This window comes from Meira miltonrushii (genome assembly GCF_003144205.1).
Source record: "Meira miltonrushii strain MCA 3882 unplaced genomic scaffold FA14scaffold_1, whole genome shotgun sequence".
In the NCBI taxonomy this organism is placed as follows: Eukaryota; Fungi; Basidiomycota; class Exobasidiomycetes; order Exobasidiales; family Brachybasidiaceae; genus Meira; species Meira miltonrushii.
The window spans coordinates 1977689-2005570 of NW_020289943.1; the positions used below are offsets into that span (position 1 = coordinate 1977689).

A 27882-nucleotide genomic window follows, 5' to 3' on the forward strand; every position below is an offset into this window, starting at 1 on the left:
CTCGGGTAAGTGTAAACCACGTGATACAGTCCAAAGATTCTTCTTGACTAGACTCTCTACGCGTTAGGATTAAAGTTCTGACAATCCCGTTAGCCAGAACGCGTTCACTGACGAAATGCAGATGAGAATTCTCCCTTCTGGCTTTACTCTTCTTCTTGCAATTAATACGTCAGTGCGATGCATCTCATCGACAAGGCAGAAAGTCAGTGTAAAATAAATTTAAACAGTTTGAGCGAAGCCGAGAAGAAATAAATTTTTATAGAGCGAGCCAGAGATGGAAGCCACCTGTTGCAGGTAAATTTTTTTTGGCAGTCGGTACCGTAGGTCCAACCAATCCTGCAAATCATTCTTCCTTCTTCTCCTCTTCTTCTTCTTTTTCTTTTTCGACAACTTTTTCCAATAGAAGCCTGTCCAAGCTCCTTCAAAGGATTAAGCTTACCTTTTTCTTCAAAAACCTCTCGTCCTCCTTGGGCTGACAGGCACAACAAATTCCCTTTTGTAGCGCCAAGTCTTTCATCCTCCCAAAGGTTCACGAAGAGCTGTAAATTAGTAACCAAAAACAAAAACCGCAAATCAAGTAGAGAAAGGTAGATCAATCTAGAAAAAAAAAACAGACAAAGAAGATAGACAAAATGGCAGCTTCTACAACACCTGCCGCACAATTACTCAATGGAGCAGCACGTCCTAATATGGAACGTACAGCTTCTACCATCGCTCTCCCGGCTCCGGCTGCAACCTCTCCTCCTTTGGGCGCTGGAAAGGCGGAGGAGATGATTTTGGAATTGGCCGATGGTTCTTCCTACAGAGGTTTAAGCTTCGGTGCTTCAAACAAGAGCATCAGTGGTGAATGCGTCTTTCAAACAGGTATGGTCGGTTACGTTGAATCATTGACTGATCCATCCTACGAAGGTCAAATTCTCGTCTTGACTTTCCCTCTTGTGGGTAATTATGGTGTTCCTTCTCGAGAAATGGAATCTCTTAAGCAATTGTTGGAATCTCCATTCGAATCAAGCCGTATCCATATTGCCGGTTTGGTGATTGCATACTACAGTCATGACTTTAGCCATTATCTTGCTGCCTCCAGTCTTGGTCAATGGCTCAAGGAGAACGGTGTTCCAGCAATCTATGGAGTGGACACCCGTGCTCTCACCAAGAAAATTCGTAGCAAAGGTAGTATGTTGGGCAAGCTCTTGGCTCAACAAACACAAGCTACCCTTGCTGCTTCTGGCATTCAAAGTGAAGCTGACTGGAGATTGCAATTTCAAAATATTCCCTTTGCTGATCCAAACGCTCTCAACTTGGTCGCCAAAGTGTCATGCAAAGAGCCCAGATCATACACACCTTCCAACACATCCGCCGGTGGTGCTCTCGGAAAAGCCACAACACCAATCTTGCATCCCTCTGGCCGCCCTATTCGTATCTTGGCCTTGGATGTGGGTATGAAGTACAATCAAATCCGTTGCTTCACCAGTCGTGGTGTTGAGTTCCGTGTGGTACCATGGGATCATGATTTCTTGAACCCCAAAGTGGAGCCTGAACCTTTTGATGGTGTCTTCGTTTCCAACGGTCCAGGTGATCCAACAAGTTGCGGACCAACTATTGCCAACTTGCGTAAATTGCTTCAACTCCGAGGCCCTAATGCAATTCCCGTCTTCGGTATCTGTTTGGGTCATCAATTGTTGGCTTTGGCAGCAGGTGCTCAAACTGAAAAGTTGAAGTTTGGTAATCGTGGTCACAACATTCCTTGTACAGATCAAGTTTCCGGAAGATGTTTCATTACCAGTCAAAATCACGGTTACGCTGTCAAAACAAGCTCTTTGCCTACAGGATGGGCACCTTTGTTCATCAACGCAAACGACAACACAAATGAAGGTATCTACTCCACCGAAGGACCTTTCTTCTCCGTTCAATTCCACCCTGAAAGTACTCCAGGCCCACGTGATACCGAATATTTGTTTGACGTTTTCATTAAGTCGGTTGTGGATATTGCTAACCTCAAAGCTGGACCACAAAAGCCTGCTGCTTTACCTGCCATCGAATTCCCTGGTGGTTTGTTAGCTGAGAATGCAGCTCAACATCCTCGTGTGCACTGCCGTAAAGTTCTTGTCTTGGGTTCTGGTGGTTTGAGTATCGGTCAAGCAGGTGAATTCGATTACAGTGGTTCACAAGCCATTAAAGCCTTAAAGGAAGAAGGTATCTATACAATTTTGATCAATCCAAATATCGCTACCATTCAAACGTCTAGCGGTTTGGCCGATAAAGTGTACTTCTTGCCAGTCACACCCGAATTTGTTCTCAAAGTGATCAAACACGAAAGACCAGATGGAATTTACTGCACATTCGGTGGTCAAACAGCTCTTAATGTCGGTATCAAAATCAAGGAAGATCTCAAATCGATGGGTGTTAGAATTCTTGGTACACCTATTGAAACGATCATCACTACTGAAGATCGTGACTTGTTCGCTCGTGCAATGGAGGAAATTGGTGAAAAATGCGCTCCAAGTGCAAGTGCAACGACATGGCAAGAAGCACTTGACGCCAGTCGCTCAATCGGATTCCCCGTCATTGTTCGTGCAGCTTTTGCTTTGGGTGGTTTAGGAAGTGGATTTGCAAATGATGAAGAAGAATTGTACAAGTTGTGCAATGCTGCATTTGCAAACAGTCCTCAAGTTTTGGTAGAAAAGAGTATGAAAGGATGGAAAGAAGTTGAATATGAAGTCGTTCGGGATTGCCGCAACAACTGTATTACCGTCTGTAACATGGAGAACTTTGACCCTCTTGGTATCCACACTGGTGACTCTATCGTCATTGCTCCAAGTCAAACTTTGGACGATTCAGACTACAACATGCTTCGTACGACTGCAGTAAACGTCATTAGACATTTGGGTGTTGTGGGTGAATGCAACATTCAATACGCTTTGAACCCTTACTCCAAAGAATATTGCATTATTGAAGTCAACGCTCGTTTGTCTCGTTCATCTGCTTTGGCATCCAAGGCTACCGGATATCCTCTTGCTTTCATCGCTGCCAAATTGGGATTGAACATTCCTCTGAATGAGATTCGCAACTCCGTCACCCGCGAAACATGTGCATGCTTCGAACCAAGTTTGGATTACGTTGTTTGCAAGATTCCTCGTTGGGATCTGCGTAAATTCGTTCGCGTCAGCTCCAAATTGGGAAGTTCGATGAAGAGTGTCGGTGAAGTAATGAGTATTGGTCGTACATTCGAAGAAGCTATTCAAAAAGCCATTCGTGCCATCGATTTCCAATTCGAAGGTTTCAGCAAGAATGACTATGCAGAAGATTCGGAAATTGATGAAGAACTCGTCAACCCAACCGATAAACGTATGTTTGCAATTGCTAATGCATTCGCCAAAGGCTACACCGTTGAGCAAGTTCACAAGATGTCCAACATTGATCGTTGGTTCTTGAACAAATTGATGAGCATCAACCGTGCTTCTATCGAATTCACCAAATACAACGCATCTACTTTGACACCAGCTCTTTTGCGTCAAGGTAAACAAATGGGTTTCAGTGATCGACAATTGGCCCGTTGCATTGGCAGTACAGAATTGGCCGTTCGTCGTTTACGTCAAGAATATGCAATCATGCCTTTCGTTAAACAAATCGATACCGTTGCTGCTGAGTTCCCAGCATACACAAACTATCTTTACACCACATACAATGCTTCTGAGCATGATGTCACTTTTGGAGACAAGGGTGTAATGGTCTTGGGTTCGGGTGTGTACCGTATTGGTTCTTCCGTCGAATTCGATTGGTGTGCCGTTCGCGCAATTCGTACTTTACGTCAACAAGGCTACAAGACTGTCATGGTGAACTACAATCCCGAAACAGTTTCAACGGATTACGATGAAGCAGATCGTTTGTACTTCGAAAACATTTCTCTTGAAACCGTCTTGGACATCTATGACTTGGAACGCTCATCCGGCGTGATCATCTCTATGGGTGGTCAAACACCAAACAACATTGCCTTGCCATTGTACCGTCAAAACGTCAACATTCTCGGTACATCACCAGAAATGATTGATATGGCTGAGAATCGTTACAAGTTCTCAAGAATGTTGGACAAGATCGGTGTTGATCAACCACTTTGGAAAGAATTGACAAGTTTCGAAGAAGCTCAAGAAGCATGCGCACGATTCGGATACCCAGTCTTGGTCCGTCCTTCGTACGTGCTCAGTGGTGCTGCTATGAATGTAGTCTATTCACCAGAAGATTTGCAAAGTTATCTTTCTCAAGCTACAGCCGTCAATCGGGAGCATCCAGTCGTCATTACAAAATACTTGGAAGGCGCAAAAGAAATCGAAATGGATGCAGTTGCAAGAGATGGTAAATTGATGATGCATTACATTTCAGAGCATGTCGAAAATGCTGGTGTTCACTCTGGTGATGCAACTTTAATCTTGCCACCTCAAGATTTGGATCCTGAAACGATCAGAAGAATCGAAGCTGCAACTGCCAAGATTGCTGCCTCTTTGCACGTCACTGGTCCTTTCAACATTCAATTCATTGCCAAAAACAATGAAATCAAGGTGATTGAATGCAACGTTCGTGCTGCTCGATCGTTCCCCTTCGTCAGCAAAGTCACCGGAATTGATGCGATCGAAATGGCAACCAGAGTCATGCTGGGATTGGAAATCGAACCATATCCAAAACTCAGCTTGCCACGCGAATATGTTGGTGTAAAGGTACCTCAATTCAGTTTCAGTCGTTTGGCAGGTGCAGATCCTATCTTGGGTGTAGAAATGGCTTCTACCGGTGAAGTGGCTTGTTTCGGTCGTGACAAATATGAAGCTTACCTCAAGGCAATGATCGCTTCAGGTGTCAAATTGCCAAAGCAAAACGTTTTGCTTTCTATCGGTAGCTTTAGCGAAAAACAAGAACTTTTGCCTTCGGTACGCACCCTTCATCATCTCGGATTCACTTTGTACGGTAGTTCTGGAAGTGCTGACTTCTACAGCGAACAAGGCATCCCAGTCATCCATTTGGAAGCTTTGCCAGAAGATGATGACGTTTGGAAGGGCGGAGAAGAGAATGCAAAGGCAACTTATTCGCTTTTGAGCCATTTGACACAAGGTTTGAGTTCTTTATTCATTTCTTTACCAAGTAAGAACAAATACCGCCGACCTGCTTCTTTCACATCTATGGGTTACCGTGCTCGTCGTTTGGCCATTGACCGTTCCATCCCATTGATCACTAACGTCAAGAATGCCAAATTGTTCGTCGAAGCTTTGGCTCGTCATCGCAAATTGGGATCAGACTTTGGTATTTCTTCAGTCGATTTCAAGACCAGTCATCGTACACACACCTTCCCAGGATTGTACAACGTATTAGCCTATGCACCTACATTGGCCGATAAGGGAGCAAGTGCCCGCGAAGTGGCTGAGATTACACAAGCATCTTTGAACGGAGGATTCACCAGTGTGCAAATTTTGCCATTCGGTTTGAACAGCACAATCTCCGATGATGCTACCTTGGCAAGTGTAGAAGAAAAGGTCAACGGCTCAGCCCACTGCGATGTAAGCTTGTCTTTGGCTGGTACAGCAACCAATTCGATCGAGGTGGCTGCTCTTGCTTCACGTACACGTTCTTTGCTGTTAAGCTTCGAGAAGGTGGGTGCTGGTGCAAGTATGGCACTTTCCGCTCACTTTGCCTCTTGGCCTGAATCAAAGCCAATCATCACAGATGCAAAAGGAATCGATTTGGCCTCAGCATTATTGTTCGCAAGCTTACACAACCGTCGCATTCACGTTACAAATGTTGCAAAACGTCAAGATATCGAATTGATCGTGTTAAGCAGAGCAAAGGACCTACAAGTTACATGTGATGTAAACGTGTATTCCTTATTCTTCTCGACGGATATGTATCCACAAGCAGAATCATTGCCATCGAAAGAAGACCAAAAGGCTCTCTGGGACAACATGGAAAGCATTGACATCTTCAGTGTTGGTACAACCCCTTACAAGATGGCCGTCGAATTAGGCTATACCGGATCAGCAATGAGCGGTATCGAAGAGACATTGCCACTTCTGTTGACCGCAGTCAGCGATGGTCGATTGACTTTGGACGATATCGAAGAACGTCTATACACCAAACCAAAGCAGATCTTTGGCTTCCCTGAACAAGCAGAGACAAGTGTCGATGTGGAAGTTGACAGACCAAGTGCATTCGCAGCAAAAGCACAATGGAGCCCATTGCAAAGTACAAGCATCGTCGGCAGTATCCATCGTGTTTTGATCAAGGGCAAGACTGTCGTTGTTGATGGAGAACGTTTCTCTAGCAGCGCAGTGGGACAAAACGTTTCGGGCATTTCAGCAAGCAGTATTGCCTCTATGAAGAGACAATCTGTTGTTGGAGTGACTGGTCAATCATCTGCTCCTTCTGCCGCCGCCGCAGCAGCAGCTGCTCATCGTCGTGTCAGCTTCTCTACTGATGTCTCAAACCGTTTCGCTTTGGCTTCTGCTAACGCAGCATCTTCGCCTGCTGTGAACGAAGTTCCCGGATCCCCTCAACAAGCTTCCGCCGTTCGTTCACCTATTTTGGCAGGTGCTGATTCTTCTACTTTCAGCTCAGCACGTCCAAACAGTATCATGGCTGCTTTACGTGGAAGTTCCAACGAGGTCGCAAGCACACCCGAACCAAGTTCATTAAGTTTGGCTGCTCCAGCAACAATCACATCTTCTGGTCCTTCTACTGCCGTTTCTCAAACGCCTTCAGCTGCACTTTTGATGCGTCATCCTACCTTTAGCCGCAAACACATCCTTTCCGTTCGTCAATTCAACCGTGATGATTTACATGCCTTATTCACTTTGGCATCTGAAATGCGTCATGCTGTTGAACGATTCGGAACGATTGACATCTTGCGCGGAAAAGTGTTGTGCAACATTTTCTACGAAGAAAGCACACGAACAAGTGCTTCCTTTGAAGCTGCAATGAAACGTTGTGGTGGTGAAGTTGTTAGCATCAATGCAAAGAGCAGTAGCGTTGCCAAGGGAGAAAGTTTAGCAGATACGATCCGCACTTTGGGATGCTATGGAGATGCAATCGTTTTACGTCATCCTGCCGTTGGAAGCTCTCAAGAAGCCAGCAAGTTCAGTCCTGTGCCCATCTTGAATGCCGGTGACGGTGTTGGTGAACATCCAAGTCAAGCTTTATTGGACATCTTTACCATTCGTGAAGAATTGGGTACCGTTAGTGGCTTAACAGTCGGTTTGATTGGTGATTTGAAACATGGTCGTACAACGCATTCTTTGGCTCGTCTTTTGGCTTTGTACGGTGTCACGTTGGTCTACATCTCGCCCAAATCATTAGCAATGCCTAGAAGTGTTGTTGAAGAATTACGTAAACGTGGAATCAAACAACATGAAACGGATAATTTGGATGAAGTTTTACCGTTGCTCAATGTTGCTTATTGCACACGTATTCAACAAGAAAGATTCGAGACAAAAGAAGCATATGAAGCCGTTCGTGGTGCTTATCGTATCGATATGAATTTGCTGAACAAACGTGCAAGAGATGATTTATGCTTGATGCATCCTTTGCCACGTAACGAAGAATTGGCAGATGACGTTGACTTTGATAGCAGAAGAGCTGCTTATTTCCGTCAAATGCGGTATGGATTATTCGTTCGTATGGCTTTGCTCACAATGGTGATGGCATCCGATGGTGGAAGATAAAAAAGGAGGAAAGGAGGAGAAAAAAAAGGTTTTCTTATTATTTCGCATACCACTTTTTTAAAATTTGTTCGTTATTTGCATATTTTTTAATTTAAATTGCTTTCTACAGAAAAAAAATAATTGAGTCGCACACTTGTGATGAACGAACAAGGAACATTGGAGACCTTCCAGCCAAATGTTTTCTGGCCTAAGATTGTCACATTGTGCTGAGCTCGCAAAGCATGTCTTGTTGCGCGAGCGCTTAGGCCTCTGACGTGGCAATCGACGTGGTAACGGGCTAATCTGTACGCCACAAGATAAATCTCTTTGACAGAAGCTCAGCAGCTCAGCAAGTCATTTCACCGCCTATAAATACGTTATTGTATCATCTACAATGGTGCCAAGTGATTGAGAACAACAATCAAGAATGTTACATTATTTGAACAAGTACGGATTTGATGACAGGAAAACAGGAGTGCCACAATTACCTGTAGAACTACTTCATATAATCTTCGAGCATTATATGTCGACCGTTCCGGAAAGACGTGAACAAGAACTATGTACGGAGACAAGAGAGATATGCAAATTAGCACGAGTGAATCGTACCTTTCAAGCATTTTTCAAACCACTATTATGGAAAAGAGTTTGTATCTTCGGCGCGAAAGTACACGGAGAAAAGATCACAAGTCGATCATGCTTTGGATCTTTTCAAGCATTGCCCATGCCGCAATTATGGAACTTCTTCTCTACTTTTGGGTCGGCAGAACATAAAGAAGGCTTTTCATGGTTGGGACCAGGATGTGGAGCTTTTTATGAGAGTGACATGAATTTGTCAAAATTTTCTATTCCTTTGATCGATTCAACCGTGGAGAGTATCTCGCTCCAGAACTCAAAGCTACCTCGTGATGTTTGTGATGGTGATACACTTATCGACTGGCTTGAAGATGATCCGCAATCTCAATTTGGCTTTCGACTAAAACACAAGGAACAGCCTACTGTATGCCACTGGTTCGTACAACAGTGTATGATTGGCGCAGAACATTCTCTAAAGGAAGTCAACTTCGATTGTGGTTTGTCTCCACTTGATATACCCGCATTATACCCTTTATGGATATACTTTGAACGAGTAAGAGTTTTGTCCTGTCTCGATGCCGGCAAGAATCGTGCGAACAATGTCGTCGATGGTATTGCCTGGCTGCGTAGATTATTGTTACAATACGAAGGACAGAGGGATGGCAATTGGATCCAAGAACTTATCACTAAAGAGTATGAAGCATTCGATGGAAGAGAGCCAAGCGAACCAGTTCCTAGCTTCACCGGGCTAGATGGTAGGCGATCCAGTTTATGGCGACTAAAGTACTTTCTTCGAACTTTGGGCTTCAGGTTTTTGGAAGATGGATTTGGTCTGGTGGGAGATATGGATTCAAATCTACAAGCAAATTTAGCTAAAGTTGTGGAAAGATTGAAGAAGCAAACTAGGGGAAAAAGATTGAAGAAGCAAACTATGGAAAAAAAGATTGAATTTCTTGACTTTTGAACATGGTCAGGATTCAACATCACAGATTTCAATCAATACTTCTGTTTCTTTCTACTATCGAAAACACAAAAACACTTATAAAATAAATTGTCACACTGCGCTGAGTTTGAAAAGTATGTGTGTAGTAGCGCGAGTGCTTAGGCCTCTTACGTGGCAACGGGCCAAACTGCATGCAACAAAAGAATCAATTTGAACTGAAGCTCAGCAGTTCGGCATATCCCATCCTACTACCACTTCTACAAATAAATACAATATGAACACTATCAAGTACCATGAACTTTATTACAACTCTACAAAGAATGCGACCGTATACATTGGTGCCAACGGATGAAGAACAACAACATTTAGAAATGATACGTTATTCGAGCGAAGATGAATCCGATGACAAAGAAACAAGAGTGCCAGAATTACCTGTAGAGATTCTTCATAGAATTTTCAAACATTACTTGCTATCCTTGCCAGAAATTCCAGGTAAATTTAGACCTTGGAATAGTGAGTCAAAAGAAATCTGTAGGCTATCACAAGTGAATCATACTTTTCAAGCATTTTTTAAGCCTCTGTTATGGAAAAGAGTCTGTATCTTTGGCGCGGATGAAGAAAAAGAAAAGATCAAAGATCGATCATGTTGTAGCTGTTTTCAAGTACTTATACAACAATTTCGAAAGGTTGAACCAACCGAAGATTACTCTAACGATACTTGGGAGTTAGAACATAAGGCCAGGTCGAAACATCCTTGGGGAGTACTTGGAAAAAGCAGGACCTTAAATCGATCATGCGGTAGAAACGTGAAAGGTATTTCATGGACTGGACCAGGACGTGGAACGTTTTATGAAAGTGACATAAATTTGTCAAAACTTTCTATCCCTCTAATTGATTCGACGGTTGAGAGTATTTCGGTCGAAAATGGTTGCTTTGATCATGATATATGTAATTATAAAGGAACGATCGATTGGCTAGAAGACGATCCGGGATCTCAATTTGGCTTTCGGGTAAAACACAAGGAAGATAATGAACAACCTACTTTTTGCTACTGGCTCGTACAACAATGCATGATTGGCGCAGAACATTCTCTAAAAGAAGTCAACTTCGATTATGCTACGCCACCGCTAACTATACCCGCATTATACCCTTTATGGGTGTATTTCGAAAGGGTCGGATCATGGTTCTGTCCTGATGTGTGGGGCACCGTTCCTGCAACTGATTACACCCAGGGAATTGCTTGGTTGCGTAGGCTATTGCTCCGATACGAAGGACCGCGGGAAGGCGCTTGGATTCAAGATCTTCTGGTAAGAGAGTGTGAAGCAATCAAGAGAGAAGAACAAGCGGATAGACATTATCTGATCGAGGGTCCAGAAGGTCCTCCATATCAATCACTTAAGCCATATCAAGTTAGGACCTTCCTCCAAACTTTAGGCTTCAGGTATTTGAACGTGCAGCACGATAGTCTTGGATTTGGTCTGGTGGGAGATATGGATTCGAGCATTTGTGCGAATCTGGCCAAAGTTGTTGAGAGGTTGAAAAAGGAAGAAGTTACGAAAAAGAATGAATGTTTAGGCTCTTCTGTAGAATCAACATTCAAATATAGAGATCTTATATAGAATCCATTCTGTTGTTGAAGATGATCGTAGTAGAGTGCGGGCGGCTGTTCTGTTAGCGTCTTACTCTGCTTCCATGCAGGTCGGCCGCACACACGCGGGCGACTATAGGCCGAACAAAATAGAAAAGCGGCTTTTGTTTGCTTTGGTGAGTGGGCAATTAATAATCTTTAGTCTTCTCTTAAGCTCGCGTTCAATTTACCGGAAACGCTTGCCTAGTACGGCAGGCGGCACTTCAGGCGAACTGCCTTTTCTTTTTTTCACCCATTCGCCGTTCTTTGATTTTTTTCGTATTCCTTCCAATAACTTGCGGATCTGATTAGTCAACCGTACTCGTTAACTCTATCTTTCACTCTTTCTTCTGCAAATCTACAAAGTTCACTGGTCATTAAAGGTAAGTGCTCCTACTTTGAAATACTTCGACCTAATCTCTCAAGGGGTCCTACGAGATAGACTCTAGGCTTATCACGCGACCAAGAAAAAGGTGGTGTTATCAAGATACTGTCTTTTCTTCTTAATTCCAGCGCGCCTCGGAAAAAGGATGGATGAAAGATCAGATCACAGTATTAACACGCATACATTCTCATCTTCTCACCACCAGGTCATATAAAACAAGATTCTCGAAATCTCACATTGAATACTACGGAGGCAGGAGGAAGCATTTTGGCTTGATTAAGCTTGATCCACATTATACCCGCATTCAACAACGTAGCTGAAGTGGCGCTGCGATAAAAAAAAGACAAAAGGCGGTTCGATCGCCTTTCATCTTTCTCAAAACCCACGCAGAATGGCTTCCGAAACTGCTGTTTCAGCAATAGAAGAAGAAATCGATTATGAAGGACTTGGAGATAATGTACCTCTACATATCAATATGATCGCAGGTGCGATGGCAGGAATAAGTGAACATGCTCTCATGTTTCCTGTTGATGTGATTCGGACGAGAATGCAAATATTGTCTGCTTCTCCGGCAGCAACGTATACAGGCGTTACACAGGCACTATCAAGGATCAGTAGTGTGGAAGGAGCAAGAGCGCTATGGAAAGGTGTCAATTCAGTCATCCTTGGAGCAGGTCCAGCACATGCAGTCTATTTCGGAACGTATGAAGTGGTGAAAGAAGCAACAGGAGGAAATGCATCTGGGCATCATTTTGGTAGTACAGCATTTGCAGGAGCATCTGCAACGATTGCCTCTGATGCATTCATGAACCCATTCGATGTGATCAAACAAAGAATGCAAATGCATGGATCAGCTTATAAAAGTGTCATGTCATGCGCATCTCAAGTGTACAAGCAAGAAGGATTACGTGCTTTTTACGTTTCTTATCCCACTACATTGGCAATGACAGTTCCATTCACAGCCGTTCAATTCTCGGTATACGAATATGCCAAAAAGGTTCTAAATCCAAAAGAGGGTTATTCACCTTTGACACATATGACAGCAGGTGGTTTGGCAGGAGCAGTGGCAGCAGCGGTAACTACGCCATTGGATGTTGCAAAAACATTATTGCAAACACGCGGTAGCAGTACAGATCCAGCAATTCGAAATGCATCAGGAATGGCAGAAGCTTTCCGAATCATTACACAAAAAGAAGGTGCAAAAGGTTTCACTCGTGGAATGAGCGCCAGAATTGCAACCCATATTCCAGCAAACGCTCTTTGTTGGCTATCGTATGAAGGATTCCGATTCTTCCTTAACAAACGTGATAAGGGACTTTGATCGGACAAGTGGGCAAATCAAAGCAAAGAGGGGGCTTGCCTGTTGGCAAAGACTATAGAATGCTCATTCTACCCTAAATCTCAAATCTTACACATTAATCATCAATGGTTGTATGATGGTCGCCCTTTTATCTATACTAGCTTGCATCGTTAATTTATGGGAACACTTCATCCAACCACAATTCTTCACTGTCTTTCAGTAGAGTTACCTTTGTATATAGTCTTGTTTGCCCAACAAAAAAAACACACTTCATCTTTGCAATCAGATGAGCTTTTCTTCGAAATAAAAGTTGTTGATGAGAGATTACATAACAAAAGTGGTTCGTGCAGGCGCGAAGATCTTAAACGCGTGTACGGAGTTAATGCATGGATATGTGTGTTCCCTCATCATCATCTTTTCGATCAAGACTTCGATCTGATGGAAGAGATAGAAGACAGAAAGGCAAAAGTAGCCAAAATGTCAACAAGCAAGACTGATGATCAAATTGGTCAACCCTCAACGTCATCAAGACCTTCTGCGCATACACAACGTTATGATCGTCAACTACGTCTTTGGGCATCTTCAGGACAAGCATCGTTAGAATCAGCAAATGTGGCCATTCTCGGGGCAGGTTATTTGAGCGCATGTGTGATCAAAAATCTAGTTCTACCAGGGATGGGAAAATTCGTGCTGGTTGATTCTCGTTCGATAGATGAAGCAGATTTAGGCAATAACTTTTTCATCTCTTCTTCTGCCAAAGGAAAAGGTAGAGCAGAAGAAGTTTTGCAAAATTTACTCGAACTCAATCCGGAAGTGAAAGGGGAGGCGATCAAGCAAGAACCTGCAAAATGGGCGCAAGATGTTGATCTTGATGCATTCACAATGGTTATCGCTGTCAATCAACCATCTTCAGTGCTCTTGCCTCTAGCAGCAAAAGCTTGGCAGGCCAAAGGTGGAGTAGGTATCCCACTCATGACTGTGGCTGGCGCAGGATTGATAGGAGAAATCAGCGTTCAAATCAAGGAAGCTGGAATTATCGAAACACATCCTGATAACACCATCGATCTACGGCTTACACGACCGTGGGCTGAATTGGAAGCATATGCTGACTCGTACGACATGGACGCTTCTGATACGATGGCAAGAAGCCATATTCCTTTTGTGATTGTCTTGCTACGCAAGCTTGAAGAATGGAGCCAAACACATGACGGAAAGCTTCCACAGCCATCAAAAGACAGAAAGGCATTCACAGATTCGATCAATGAATTACGCAAAGGCAGTGATGCTGATGAGGAAAATATCGATGAAGCTTTAGCTGCTTTGGGTCAACATATTTGGAGACCCATAGCGAATGGATTGGAAACGAAGATACCGAGCGAAATTGATTCACTACTGAAAGACGAGGCATGCACCAACATCTCTAGTAAATCAACCAATTTCTGGCTTTTAGTCAGAGCTCTGCGTGAATTCGTCGAAAAGGGAGATGGCACACTCCCATTACCAGGTTCGCTACCGGATATGAAGGCACAATCTTCAACGTACGTGGAACTACAAAAGCTGTACAAGACCAAAGCATCTGAGGACGTACAGCAACTACAGCAACATTTAGAAGAGATTCTTAACCAAGTTGGTCTACCGTCCAATGCAATCTCTCAGGATGAAATCGAGAGTTTTGCCAAGCATACATCTTACCTGAAATTGATTCGTGGAAGACCTTTGAACGACAGGCTTGAGAAACCAGACGCCAATGCGATCAGTATGGCATTCATGGATCCGGTCAACCCCGTAACGATACCGTATCATGTTGCATTGGTCGCATCAGAGGATTTTGCCGGCAAGAACGGTGGTCGATACCCTGGTAGCAACTTAGCACTATCTCTCAATATAACCGGGTCTGACGGGGAAGGTTCTAGATCTGAGTCGGAGTTGGAATCCGAGCCTGAACTGGAGCAAGACGTTTCTGCGTTGGTCAGTCTAGCGAATGCAAGATTGTCCTTATGGGGCGTAGAGCTAGATGAAGATCAAATGGAATTGGTTCAAGACGCATGTGCAGAAGTTGCTAGATCCGGTCATGCTGATTTGCCCAACACGGCAGCTTTGTTGGGAGGTGTTGCAGCACAAGAAGCAATCAAGCTCGTCACACGACAATACGTTCCTTTGGACAATGTAGCAATCTATGACGGAGTCAAACAAGCTATCGGGGTGTTCAAATTGTAAGTATTCTATTCATAAATCTCTTACCCATCTTTTGTAACACAATGTGTAAATCCATGTTCATGTGCATATTTTGAAAAACACAAAGTGGATAAGATTAAAGTTTGCTATATCTACAAGCCAGACAGAGAGGAAAAGATTCAAATCCTTCTGAAGTTGTTGGTCGATGTTCTCAAACAGCAAGGATTGACAGTCAGATATCTTTGTGTTCTAATTCAATTCATTTTTAATTTAGTACATCTTCTTCTTTTTCAATTCGGATACAAATACAGTATACATATGTGTAAATTTGCGCAGATCATAAGAATGGCATCCAAGAAACATCTTGTAGAGCCAATTTTGATGGTGAAGAGCTTGAATTGATCAAATCGATCACCGTTTGACTGACTGGCATTGTAGATGGTTGAGCTTTGTCCATCTCATGTTTGCATGACATCAACCTTGCACGTTTAACAACTTCAAGTATATTTTGCATAACAATTTCCCGCGGTGCTTCTAATGGCACATTGGGCTGTTGTTGTTGAGCGGCAGTAGCGGCAGCCGTTCCTGCGGCAGCAGCAGCCAAGTTGGCAGCAGATGATCCGCTTTGAGCTTGTGCCTTTGCCTGAGCTTGTGCTTGAGCTTGGGCTTGTTGCTTTTGTTGTTCTTGTTGACGATGAACGGATTGTAACCACCATTGGATTTCATCTCGAACAAAGATGCTCAAGTATTCTTCCAATTGACGTTCCGGCTCAGATAAACATCTTCCAATAGCAACTAATGCTGAAGTCAAAATACCTTCAATACCAATCGGTCCAATAAAGTGTTGAATGTTTGGCGTGAGGCGGAATGGAGTTGGGTCAGGAGATTTGAATTGCGGTGAGGTAGGATGGAAAGTAGGAACGACGTCTGACATTGTAACACCACCAGTCGAACGAGAAATGTGAATTCTGTTTGGTAATCTTGCGCTTACGAACAAAACATATGTCAAAAACATGTTGCCTGCCATTTGAAGAGTGAAGTGCTTACGCAATACCCAAAGATCTGCGGGTGTCTTCATCGATCTGGTCAAGAAGCTGGTCAAGACCGTTTCGGGAATCATCTTTGTGCTGATCTCGTCCAACAAGTCCATTCGCAAATTGGATAACTCTACCATACCACCACGACCGCCAGTAGATGCCCATGTAGAACGCATCTTCTCGACCCAAGAAATAATAGCATCTTCCTTTCCACGTCCAACTTCTTGACAATAACGCTCATAGATATCTTGCAAGCTGACAATGCTTGCATTCGTCTCAATCAAACGCAATTGCGGCGAAAGTGGAACAGTTGCAGGCGATGAGAATGCTAAACCACGCTTGCGTGTCTCCACCCGACGCTCCAAGATACGGTTCAAAAGACGCAAGAGAATGAAGATTCTCTCTTCACGTCTGCAATAGCGTCCTGAAGGCAATTGGACGGAGAACGAATGTGACGATCCCTTGTTCGATAGCATAGTCAAACGACGGGTACACATACCCGCCGATCGAACCACATCAAAGGTGGGATGGAAGCGAGCAATCTTGACAAAGTCTGCATTGTTATCCTCCAGCTTGAGATATTGACCTGGAACTTCAACTTCATCGAATCTTTGGTGTTGGAATTCGACCAAGTAGTGAGAGCAGTGCTCAAGATGTTGACGAGCAGGACGTCTGTCCAACAAGCCTTCATATCGATCGCGCCAGCGTTGCAATTTGTGCAAGTATTCGCGCAATGTGGGCTTGCTCTTGACAAAGTCTTCTTCAAAGGATGATTTGAGTGATCCCGTGGGCAAATTGTCTGCGAATCTTGCAACATTTGCTACACTCAATTGAGGCAATTGACCATTATCGTTCAACATAGTAGCACGTTGAATGTACTGTTGCAAGGCATCATTGAGCAAAGCATTTGTCAATCGATAAATGTCTTCATCATTGGTAGGCTTGAATCTTTGTTGAATTTGTTCTGCCATGTTCTCCATCGTCAAAGCCAACAAGGGGAAAGCCGTCTTGAGAATATTCAAAATATCATCGACATATTCCCATGGTTGACGAGCACCTTGTCCTGTTGCAGAAGGTGTTCCACCATTCTGCTGCTGACCAGCTTGAGCTTGTTGAGGAGCTGGAGTAGGCGTAGTCGTTGACGGCGCTGGAGCAGATGTGACAGCTGGCTGTGATTGAGAAGATGCATTCGCTGGGGCAGAAGCGGCTGGTTGACTTGGGACACTTTGAGCAGACGCCGCAGTTGTGTTGCTGGGCGCAGATGCGGTGGTAGAAGCTGCATTTTCAGTTTGCTCTGCTGATGCACCTTCTTTGGAATCATCGGCACCTTCCTTTGCTTCCTCTGCATCTCCATTGACGTCTTTCTCAGCAGAAGATCCATCTTTGTCCTTTTCATCTTCAGCCTTCTTCTCCTCTTTGATTGTAGCATCAGTTCCAGCTTCTTTCATCTCAGTGTCACCTTGAGCATCATCGGCCTTCTTCTCCGCTATATCGCTTTCCTTCTTTTCACCGTCTGCTTCTCCATTCTGCTCCGCTCCATCCTCACCATTCGCCTCTGGCTTATCGGCAGATTTCTCCTTCTCACCACCTTCTTCCTCTGCCTTCTTTTCTGCTTGCTCTTTCGCCAATTGCTGTTGTTTTTGCATTGCTTGTTGTCGAGCAGCAGCAGCACGTTGAGCAGCAAGGATCGTTGAACGCTTTTGTCCCAACAATTCCTCACGTGTGGTGCGTAGATGGAAATAAAGAGATTGAGGGAAAATCTTTGCGATATCGATCAATAATTTACGTGCAAATCTTGCTTCTTTTTGCGATAGACATTGCAATAATTGTGGAATGTATGTGATCCAATACCAAGTTGGACTTTCACCACGGAAATTGTCAAATGCTTGAGAAATCGCTCCAGTGGAATCATCACATCCCAAGAGCCAAAGAACACGTATAAGAACTTTTCTTGTTTTGCTATTCTTGTACAAGCCAGCAGCTTGTAGATAACAACTAACAGCACTACTTGCAGAAACAATTTCGGTCGGCTTATCACGGAAGATGCGATCGTTGAAACGACCCCATTCGGTCCAAGCCTTTGCCAAGTTGAGATCCATTTGAATTGCTGTAGCGAAGGCACGGTTTGCCTCATCACTCAAACCCAATCTTGCCATGAACATACCCTTCAAGGTGAAGAATTCCGCCTTTTGTGGTGCAGCAAAGAACATCAGGTTTGTATTGTTGATCACTTCCAAACCCGCGCCCAGTTCATTCGGATTTTGATAATGGCATTTGGCCTGTTCACGCAGTTTGAGGAACGCCTCTTGGATTTCAATGTTGGGCAATTGATAGATCTTTGTGAGTGAGTCAATGCAGACATTGTTCAAATAATGCTTACGGGCCACATGAGCAAATCGATTGATGATCCATGCAGTTTCGTGATAGCCGCGGTAAGCATATGAATTTGTGCTATTGTTTGCACCAGCTTGTTGTTGCATTCCTACCAAAGGCAGATAGGCTTTGTTTACTGCACCAAACACATGTTGACGCCAGGCAACCAAATCACTCCAAGCATTAATGTCATCCCATAAGTTGGGCAATCTTTCACGCCAAGTTTGCATGAGTGTCTTGAGCTCTGTTGACCTTTGATCCAAATTGGTTGCATTTGTGACTGCCAATGAGCCAAAGACTGTACTTGCTTCTTGCAATTCAACAAATTGTTGGAAGATGTGTAACAATGGAACGTGTGCTTGAGTGACGATCGAAGGAAGTGAGTGCCATTTACGCAAAGTTAGTTGGATTGCTTCATCACAGATGCGACCAAATTCAGTCGGTCTGTCTTGACCCATTTGCGATTTCAACAGTGCCATATAAGCAGCAAACACTCGTCGACGAGGTGTAGAGGTAGCAGAAAGACTATCTAAAGCCTGTTCCAAAATTTCACGCTCTGAAGCCCAATCGGACAAGCGCCAAGCACATTCGAGCAACAAATCGTTATTGCCTTCCAATTTAGCCAAATCGGTCAGGATGTCCCATTGTTGCAACTTTTGCGCGCATAATACCCAATGATCTTCCCAAAGGCTGTATTCAGCATCAGTAAATGTGATTGCTCCCGTACGTGCTTTGATTTGTGCAGTCTCATACATCACTTGCGCTTGCATCCACATTCCATTCTGTTCGTACGAAATGGCAGCATTGCTCTCTGCAAAGACGACTCGACGTCTCCATAAGCCGTAGAACATATCTTCCTCTGATAATTCTGCATAAGTTTCAGCTAAAGCATCTTGTGTTGCTTCACGGATTGAGTCATCCTCTCTTGGCAGAGTAGCAAGCATATTTTGCAGCAATTCCATCGAGGTATACCATGCATTGAAAGTTTTACCGAGATACTTGACAACGTGAGGTGGCAACTCAACTTGTGGCTGACATACCAAAGCACCTTGCAAAAGCGTTTGAACGACATTGGGACGTTGAGCAGCTTGAAGCAAATTGCTTTGTCTCGTAAGAATACCGATCAATGCTCTTCCGATATCTTCTTGGAACTTTCTCGGCATTGCACGCCAAGCTGAGCGGAAGAATGAGATCCAGATCAAGTGCGTCTTTTCGGGATCGACGTAGAGCATTGCACGTAAAGCCTTGATGAAAGCACCGACTGTTAATCCTCGAGCAGTGTGAGCGAATTCCAAATCTCCCAACTTTGTCGAGATAACCATGCCAGGATGTGGTCCCAGCAAAGGGCGATCTCCATCGATTGAGCCCAATAGCAAGTCCAATGCTTGTTGGATCCAATAATGCTCCGCCAAGAATTCCCAATTTTGCGTGCCCAAAAGATATTGCATCCTTCCGGGTAACCCTCTTACCAGAGTTCGATCGAAGATGTCAACGAACTTTTGTCGCACTGTGGGATCTGAATTGCGCAATCCAAGTAAGAATGCATTCTCCAATCGAACTGTCAACTCAGTGCGCGAGTAAGCAGGTTCGATGTAGATGGAATGAATAAGGTCCAAATAATCGCGCAACAATTGGTCATCGCGAGTTTCATAGCTCATCATCTTGATAAGAATACCAGCTTTCTCCTTGATTGTTGGGAAGGCTTCTTTTTGTTCCAAGATCCATTTGGACATCATTGATAATAGATATCTGCAAAGTTCTACCGTATTCGTACGCTCCACAAGTTGAACGACTGCAGACAAGAACCATCTTCTTTGCTCACCAAGATGAGAAATACGTGATTTGAGCAAATCCAAATCCATAATCAACATCTTCAGACTTGGATCAGAGATTGAAACAGGTGTAGTTGCAGTAATGTGATCTTTTGTCAATTTGGTCAATACCTTTGTAATGGCTGCTAAATGCTGATCGATCACTTCTGGTGTTGCCTTTGACCAAGATGTTAGCGTAACAAGGGCTGCATATGCGTTGCTTGAATTCTTCAAACCTTCAGTGATGATGTTCTCTGCGAATGCACGGAAAGCGCTGGCTTCATCAGCAGGTTGAGCAGGCGTAGGCTTGGTTACCGTAGCTTGATCTGCCATGGTTTGATCATCATCTTCTCCTTCAGCATCTTCTTCATTATCAGCAGATTCGACAGGTGCCGGTGGAGGAGGCAATACCTCAAACACTTTGTCAAGAATACCTTTGCAGGATTCCAGAACCGCCGGTTCGTCAGATTGCATAGATTTTTCCATCAGTTTGTGGATTTGTGGTAGATGTGCCAAGATCCAAGCTTCGCTCTTGTCTTTGATAACAAGCTTGAGTGTTTGTAGCGAATTGGTAACGATGCCCAATGTCTGTTCTTTGATCTCCATTGCCGTCAAGGGTCTTTGGAAGATAGCCAATTTGATCGGAATCTCTTGCCATCCAGACGTAGAGAGAACGTCTTTGAGCAAAATGAATGCTTTATTCACCGTTCCGCCTCGAGAAGCTGATTCTGTAGACAAAGAAACGAATCGTAGCAAGAAGCCCAAGACAGCTTCACGAACATTAAGTGGTGTACTGTATTCATGATCACTTGGATTGAAGGCGACTGAAGTGACAGCAGGTGAGGCAGTTGCTGATGCAGTACCGCTTTTGTCGATACGTGCTCTCTTGCGTGTCGTGGTGCCTTCTTCGCCACCTTCACCACGTTTACGTCCTGTAGTCGTTTGACTTGGATTTTGATCTTCTACTTCGTCTTTCTCCTTCAAGAATGCACTTCGTTTCTTTTCCCATTGGAACACCACATCGACAGCCTCTACTGCCAAATGGCGTGTTTCAGGGTTAGATGTTTGCGAAAGACCCAATTTAGCCAAGCTGCTAGCAATGTGAGGCAGAAAGAGCTCGCGAGATGGGTAAAATAGATCGGCATGACGAATGATCAATTGAAGGATATTGTATAGTTGTGCCAAATTATGCCCTTCTTGCACCAATTGACGCTTTGTAGCTTTTGCCCAATCGGGTATCTTGCCTGGTTCAGTGGGCATACGTTTTGGCAAGGCAGGAACGAGAATATCCAAAGCCTTGCGTACCATCGCACGACCTTCTGGTTGCTGTGAACGTAAAAGGCCAAGGAAAATTTGCGTCACAATCTTGATTGGGCTTTCAAACAATTCCAAGAAGCGAGCGATAAAGATGTATGCAGAATTCTTTACTGTGACATCTTCAGCTGTCAAATTGGTCCATCCGAACTTGATTGCATCTTTTCTTGGACTGTCATCAGGTCCCTTGGCCGAAGCGTGATTGCCAGACAATAGATCAGCACAGTGTTCCAAAACCATCGTTGACATGTGCAATAGCTCAACCCGGACCAAATCGTCCGAACAAAGGTGCAATGGCGGCTTGGGAGCAGAGAAGATCTTCCAAATACGACGAACGACGTGATTCAATAAGTCAAAGTCGAACAAAGGTTCGACCTTTTCAGCTTCAGCCTTTGCTTCAGAAGCAGGCTTGCCATTTTGGTCTGCATCTTTCATGTCCACATCGCCATCTTTGGTTGACTTTTCGCTCTTCTTGTCATCTTTATTTGCAGTCTTTAGCCCATCTTCACCAGTTTTATCTTCCTTTCCTGGTTTTGCTGTGGCGACCAGAATCGGGTTTACGAGGATCCTTAAACATTCAGCTTTGTAGATTTGACTTGCATTCTCATCTTCAAACACATCTACGAATGAGCGAATAACGTCACGCTTGAGTGAAATGGATCCTTTGATTGCCAATTCTTGATAAATTGTGCGCAAGATACCGGTCTGATCGATAGAGCTAGGGTAGGTGAAAGCCTTTGTCAATGCAAAGAAGTATTCTGCACGAATATCTCCGCCTTGACGGATATACTCGCAAAGGATTTCAGACGTGACCACAGATCTGCGGCTCTCACGAGGTCCTGTTTCTTTTGCTCGGTCTTCATCCATTCCTTCGCTTTGCCACAATGTCAAGATTGCTTCAATGACGTCTTTGTTCTCTTTGTACCAGCCTTTTTCTTTCTTCTCCATCTCAGCTGCAATTCGTAAACCAGCCAATGATTTCGTTGAATCTGCATCGGACTTGAGAACGGGCAAGAGAAGTTCTGCCTTTTCTGACGTGATATGTTGACGCAAATTAGGCGCAAAATCTGATCCGATCAAATGACGGAAACATCTCACATACGAGGCATCTTCAAGATGATTAAAGAACAATTCTGCTCCTTGCTTTGCATTCTTATCGACAAATTGTGCGAGAGGTTTGGTGAATGGTGTCGGACCACTGCGCTTGAGCATCTGTTCAATCTGTACAACTTGAGCAACCAATGGGTCCATGAACGCATTTGCAGCCGGAGGCAACAAATGGAACACACGAACGATTGCAGCCAATGTTTCAATCGGCTCGCTTTCACGAGACTGTCGAGGCTGTAAGAGTTGATGTGTTTCGGCATACAATGGACCATCTAGGGCACCTTGACCCGCACGCTCGACAATAGCTGGAGTAGCAATTGCTTGCATATGTGAAAGAAGTTTTGTACCAATCTCAACTTTGAAATACGAAGTAAGTAATTCCAGCACACGTGCTAATCCATCCAAACCAGCCATCGTCAAACGTGAAGGATCGGCAAGGGTCATCAGAATAGGTCGCAATCCGCTCTGCAGAACGTCTTTGGGCAATTTGGGGTTTGCATGTAGTGTCTCTTTCAGGCATTCGTATGCTTGATCGATTACGACCTCTGAGCGTGAATATAAGCTCTTGAAGTAGACAGAGATGATCCGCAATCGCATTTGACCATGTTTGGAACCTAGTGCATCGAATTCAGGACATGCCATTGCAGAGGCTAAGAGCTTGATAGCAACAACCCGAAGTTGCGTAACGGCGACCATGTTCTTGTATTGCGAAGTAGATGTTCTTCCAATCAATGCTTGATCATCTGTTTCAGCAAGTGCGAGCGCCTCTGTCAAAACACGGAAAAGCTCTTCATTGAAGTCTGGCAAAGGCGGTCTTAGTTGCAGACAGAAGGTGATTGCATCAATGTGACCGATTTGCATACCGAAAGGCAGGGCTCGTAATGGCTTTTGGAAGATAGGTGAAAGCAGACGATCTTTGGCTGGCATTAGAATGTCAGTCACATTGATCCCTTTCAATTCAGCCAAAAGTTCAAAACTCTTTCTTGCTGCTCCGCGTACTTGTGAGTTACTGCTGGACAACTCTGACAAGAGAACTCCAACCAAGAACGAGAACTGTCGATCTTGCATGGTTTTATCCTCTGCACTTTCTGATTCTTCTGCATTGCCATCTGGTATTGTATTGACCGTTCTGAGAACAAACATGAGCGTTTCTGCAACTTGATCAATATTTCTTGGAGGTTCGTTTGGCATATCCTTGAGCATGTATAACAATGCACGCACGATCTCCAATTGATGATCACGCATCCATATCCGACCAAGATCGCATCTTCTGACCAACATGTCAATTCCCATCCAGCCACCAGTCTTGCGTTGCCATAATTGGTCGTAGCATAAATTACAATGTTTACTTGCAAGCGAATGGATCAAAGCGCTAAACAATTCCGGTTTCGAAGCCGAATTGCAAATATCTCTGAACGAACCTACGAATCCATGTTCAATCTCAATGATTGCCTGTAAATCGCTCAATTCGTTCTCCAATCCACCTAAAGCGCTCACTATACCATCAAAGAATGATAATGTCAATTGACTGAATTGACGTGAGGTATTGTCTCGCTTTGCTTCCAATGTGATCACTTGACGAGCAACCATTTTAAGGAAAGACGTTGCCTCTTCGTTCAAATCTTCCACTCTTGTCGCATCAAATAAACCCTTTACCACACGTTCGAAATGACCATCACGTTCACGTGCATTATCATTGTTCAATGTAGAATCCAAAAAGATCGTAGAAGCATGGCGCAAGAGTTCAAAAGAATTCTTTCGATTGAATGCGTCACTTCTACGAACATTTTCCAATGCCAAATCTGTGACAGGCAAAAGTGCTAGTGTTTGTGGGCGTCCCTCCAGGTGTATGGTGATCGAAGGCTCCTTTGGCGAAGGATTGTACTCTAGATGTGGTGCAGCTTGTAGCAATTTTCTGTTACGGCCTCCCATCTTTCCCAAGATACGCATTGTGGTGTGAGAATGTTGATGATTATGCGGCAAAGGTTGAAGATGCTTCCACAAAGCAGACATGATATCGTATGCATATGGTGCCATGATAGGATCGAGGAACTCTTGCGTAAGATTATCGATGCACAATTCTAATGTTCGCAATCCTTGACTGACAAGATCGGTTGATGACTGTAATGCCAAAACGAGCGGGCGCATCAAGTAACCCAGATAAGGCAGAAGGACACTCAGTCGAACGGGCACAGTGAGACACAAGTCGACAAAGAGTTCTCTTCTCGATGGTTCGGCTGCATTGAGGAAATGGTTGAGGTTCTCCAGCATAACGGGCAAGAGCGGTAAGACGTCCTTGTATAGTAACTCGAATCGTCCTCCACCAATACTGCGGAAAAGGGCACGTAATAGGAGGAAGTAATTTGCCGGCTCGGTTGCTCTGCTTGCAAACTTCATCGAAGTCATAATGATATGACTCAAATGCGGTTGCAACACCACTTCATTGGCGTCAGGGAAGATCGTGACTGCCATGAAAGCCATCTTAAACAAACGCAGGCTCACAGATGCATGTTTCTTGTCAGCACTGCCCAGATCAGCCAAACGATCCACCAAGAAGCGTAGCAAGATTGCAACAAATCGTTTAGACGTTGCTTCATTCGATAACAGGCTTTGAGGAATTCCTAATAGCATTCCGCTTGTCAGCATTCGATCGAACAGGAAGGGCATATTTGTTGAGAAAACTTCATGGAATGTTTGATGTTCAATATCGATAAAAATATTTGTGAACGATTCCATACCTTCCTTGTCGGGTAGCTGATCCGTTTGCTCGTACAGCGACCAACTTCGAACACCATCAACGAACAGTCTTGACATGATTTCGCTTTCCGGTTCAGGTGCACCAATGGACTTCATCTTTACCAAAAGAGACTTGATGCTCATCAAAATATTGCGGAACAAGAACCGAGCATCCTTGAACGGTTCATTGCCGAAATCAGGAACCATTACATTGACTTGAACAGTTTTGCCTTTTTCAATCGTGACTGCGTCAAGTTTTTCACCGTCAGAAGAACGCTTGTGAGCTCGTGCTGCTTCGTAGTCTTCGCGTAATCGAGGTAAGCCGCCCAGCTTCTCGACAAGGGAATCGAAAATGATTCGAAGAAGATTCTGTGCGCCATCCTGATGTCTGCTAGCGATGGTTTCAACCAGGTTGGTAAGAAGCTTGGTGCACATCGTCATGATTCCTGGCGCAAGAGTTGGATCGTGCAGCATTTGACAATGTCGATGGACTGTAAGGTAGATCTGTTCATTTGTCAGTTCATTGCGAACATGATGCACAAGGTCCGCTAGCATGCTAATTGCTAAAGGTCGCAAAGTTTCTCTTGTAGTTATGCCGGTACCGAGTAAGACACGCTGATCCAGTAGAGTATTGATCTGCCCAACAAAGTTTGCCCTTAGATCGGTAGTGAAGATGTGTCGAATAGCAACAAGTAGCTCTTTTCGTGTTGCTGATGCTTCAGGCGGGCAATCCATCAACAATCTCACAGCCAAATCAGGAACTCGAGTTGCATACGGTTTCATATGTCCTGTGGAACCTTTGATCACGTATGCCAAAAAAGACATCGTCTTTACTTGTGCGACAACCATTTCTGTATACAATGCTCGATTTTTGATGCCTGGTGCTACTCCAACGAAAAAGGTTCCTTTCTCTGCGGCTGCTTCGTGTGCCTCTTTTTGCGGTCTGGCTTGCTGTGTTAGACAGTCTTCGATCGTCAAGGGCAGAAATTTGGGTATCCATTCTGGAACGTTGTTCTTGTAGGTTTGCAGAATGAATACCGTTGCTATTGGACACTCTGTAAGAACTTTGAAGCTAGAGAAACTCTTGGGTAGCGTTTTTGGCTGAGATGTTCCCAATCCTGTATTCATCTCACTTCCCGTCACGCTTGCAGCCTGTGAATCAGCAGCAGGCGAAGGTGCTTCAGTCTCTGTCTTTGAGCCGGCTCCTGCTTCTTGCTTTGCCCCTGCTGCCATTTGTGAAGCTTCGCTTTCGAAAGATTTAGCGACCGTCACTTTGAAATTCTTGTATAGATCTCCGACCAATTGCAAGAATGGCTGTACTTCACCTTCTAGCTCTGTTTTGAGATGCCTATGTAGATCGATGATAACCTTGATTGCTACAACTGCGTTCTCTTCGTTATCTTGTCTGACGACCTCGACCATCATTTTCATCAGATGAGCTGCGATTGGCTTGGCTGGATCGAGTGTTGGCAGCCTGTGCAATGTTTCCAAGATTGTCAAACGTGTCCTCTGTTCGGGAGCATCAGTCTGAAAAGAACAAGGTATAGATGCCAATGCTTTCATTGATGCTTGTAACATATGTCTTGCATATTGTGCAAAATTGGCTCCATGAAACATATCTAAGATATCTTTGAATTCTTGTGCAGCTGCTGCTTTTGTTTGAGCATCACTCTTTTCGCTCGTTAATCTGTTTGCAATTCCCTCAAGGTCGGGAACTTGGGCTTTGTTTGCACTTGTCGAACTTGAAGCGACTTGTGAGCTGGATGGACCAGCATCATCGTTTGATGACGCCATTTTCGACTAATGTGACTGCGATTGATAGATGTCGTAAAGACCAAAGGCGTCTAAAGCTTGACCTGAAAGCTTTATTGGTTGATTGATGTGATTGACATATGTCGATAGGTGATCGTGGGGGTATAATGATGAGGTAGAGCACGCGTCAATAAATGATCCAGTTGAGGTAGGATCACGCTTCGATCGGTTGGATGTCGATACTTATGTTGCGACAGTAATCGTATCGATCACCAATTCTTACACCTTTCTTTGCTGAGTAGTGGATGGCAATCAATCACCTTTAGAAGATGGATGGGAATATCTTGAACAAGCGTCCAAACGCGCTCGTACGCACTCTTCCAATATTCTGGATGAATTTGCACGTGCAATTCAAAGCGCGCTATTCACATCACAACCAAGGCAGATCATGGACTTGTTCTTCGTATGAATCCTACATTTTAGTCGACATCTCATTGATCGTCTTGACAATCTTGATTCTCTCAGGGCTATACGTAGTGAACATTATCCGAAACATACCACTCTTTGATTTCTGATACTATAAATATATTAAAAATCTATCACAAGTCTCTTTATAATATTTTGATATATCTAGTTTCGATTGAATTCCACCATTCTTTTAAAATTATGATGGCTCGTAAATTCGTCGGTATTTTTTCTTTCTCACTTATCTAACTAATCTTCCTTCTGTGAAATTTCTCGCTCTGCGAAATGTCTAATATTTCCATACTTTGTAATTCAAATTTTTATAATACTTATTCTTTTGTTTTATATTGTTTTATAATGTTGTTTGAAAGAACAAGCAGCTGTATAACGATATTCTCCCTTTATCTGTTTATCTCGTCCGTATATTTGAATCTCATTTACCTTTTAGAGAAGATTATTGTCCTTATAGATATCTTTCTTCAACCAGACCATGAAGCATCTGTGGCCATTTAAAGCAAAGGCGGATACAAGCAACCGGCTTAAACGATATTTTTCAACCCTTGGCTGCATATAAAACGCGTCCACTGTACTTGACCCTGGCCGCTTTG

At 43.9% G+C, this 27882-nt stretch overlaps 6 protein-coding genes across 6 annotated transcripts; 5 read left to right on the forward strand and 1 right to left on the reverse strand.

The window, feature by feature from the left end:
- Window positions 1-689: 689 nt before the first annotated feature.
- FA14DRAFT_116734 (putative URA2-multifunctional pyrimidine biosynthesis protein) lies at window positions 690-7697 on the forward strand (the record flags this gene model as incomplete). The annotated part of the gene is made up of 2 exons (XM_025496190.1): window positions 690-6432; window positions 6595-7697. 2 exons carry the CDS (start codon window positions 690-692, stop codon window positions 7695-7697), a joined length of 6846 nt encoding a protein of 2281 aa, XP_025357606.1.
- A 406-nt stretch (window positions 7698-8103) lies between these two features.
- Window positions 8104-9213, forward strand: FA14DRAFT_176603 (uncharacterized protein; the record flags this gene model as incomplete). The annotated part of the gene is made up of 1 exon (XM_025500683.1): window positions 8104-9213. One exon carries the CDS (start codon window positions 8104-8106, stop codon window positions 9211-9213), a length of 1110 nt encoding a protein of 369 aa, XP_025357607.1.
- A 272-nt stretch (window positions 9214-9485) lies between these two features.
- FA14DRAFT_152708 (uncharacterized protein) lies at window positions 9486-10811 on the forward strand (the record flags this gene model as incomplete). The annotated part of the gene is made up of 1 exon (XM_025497549.1): window positions 9486-10811. The coding sequence occupies one exon, from the start codon at window positions 9486-9488 to the stop codon at window positions 10809-10811; it is 1326 nt and encodes a 441-aa protein (XP_025357608.1).
- A 363-nt stretch (window positions 10812-11174) lies between these two features.
- Window positions 11175-12825, forward strand: FA14DRAFT_129773 (putative MRS4-protein of the mitochondrial carrier family). The gene has a single exon (XM_025496898.1). The coding sequence runs from the start codon at window positions 11596-11598 to the stop codon at window positions 12523-12525; it is 930 nt and encodes a 309-aa protein (XP_025357609.1). The 5' UTR covers window positions 11175-11595; the 3' UTR covers window positions 12526-12825.
- Window positions 12826-12878: 53 nt separating this feature from the next.
- On the forward strand, window positions 12879-14921 carry FA14DRAFT_159419 (uncharacterized protein). The gene has a single exon (XM_025498201.1). The coding sequence runs from the start codon at window positions 12982-12984 to the stop codon at window positions 14719-14721; it is 1740 nt and encodes a 579-aa protein (XP_025357610.1). The 5' UTR covers window positions 12879-12981; the 3' UTR covers window positions 14722-14921.
- Window positions 14922-15016: 95 nt separating this feature from the next.
- Window positions 15017-26851, reverse strand: FA14DRAFT_187432 (uncharacterized protein; the record flags this gene model as incomplete). Its single annotated transcript, XM_025501598.1, has 2 exons — window positions 15017-22641; window positions 22711-26851. 2 exons carry the CDS (start codon window positions 26849-26851, stop codon window positions 15017-15019), a joined length of 11766 nt encoding a protein of 3921 aa, XP_025357611.1.
- Between the last annotated feature and the right edge of the window lie 1031 nt (window positions 26852-27882).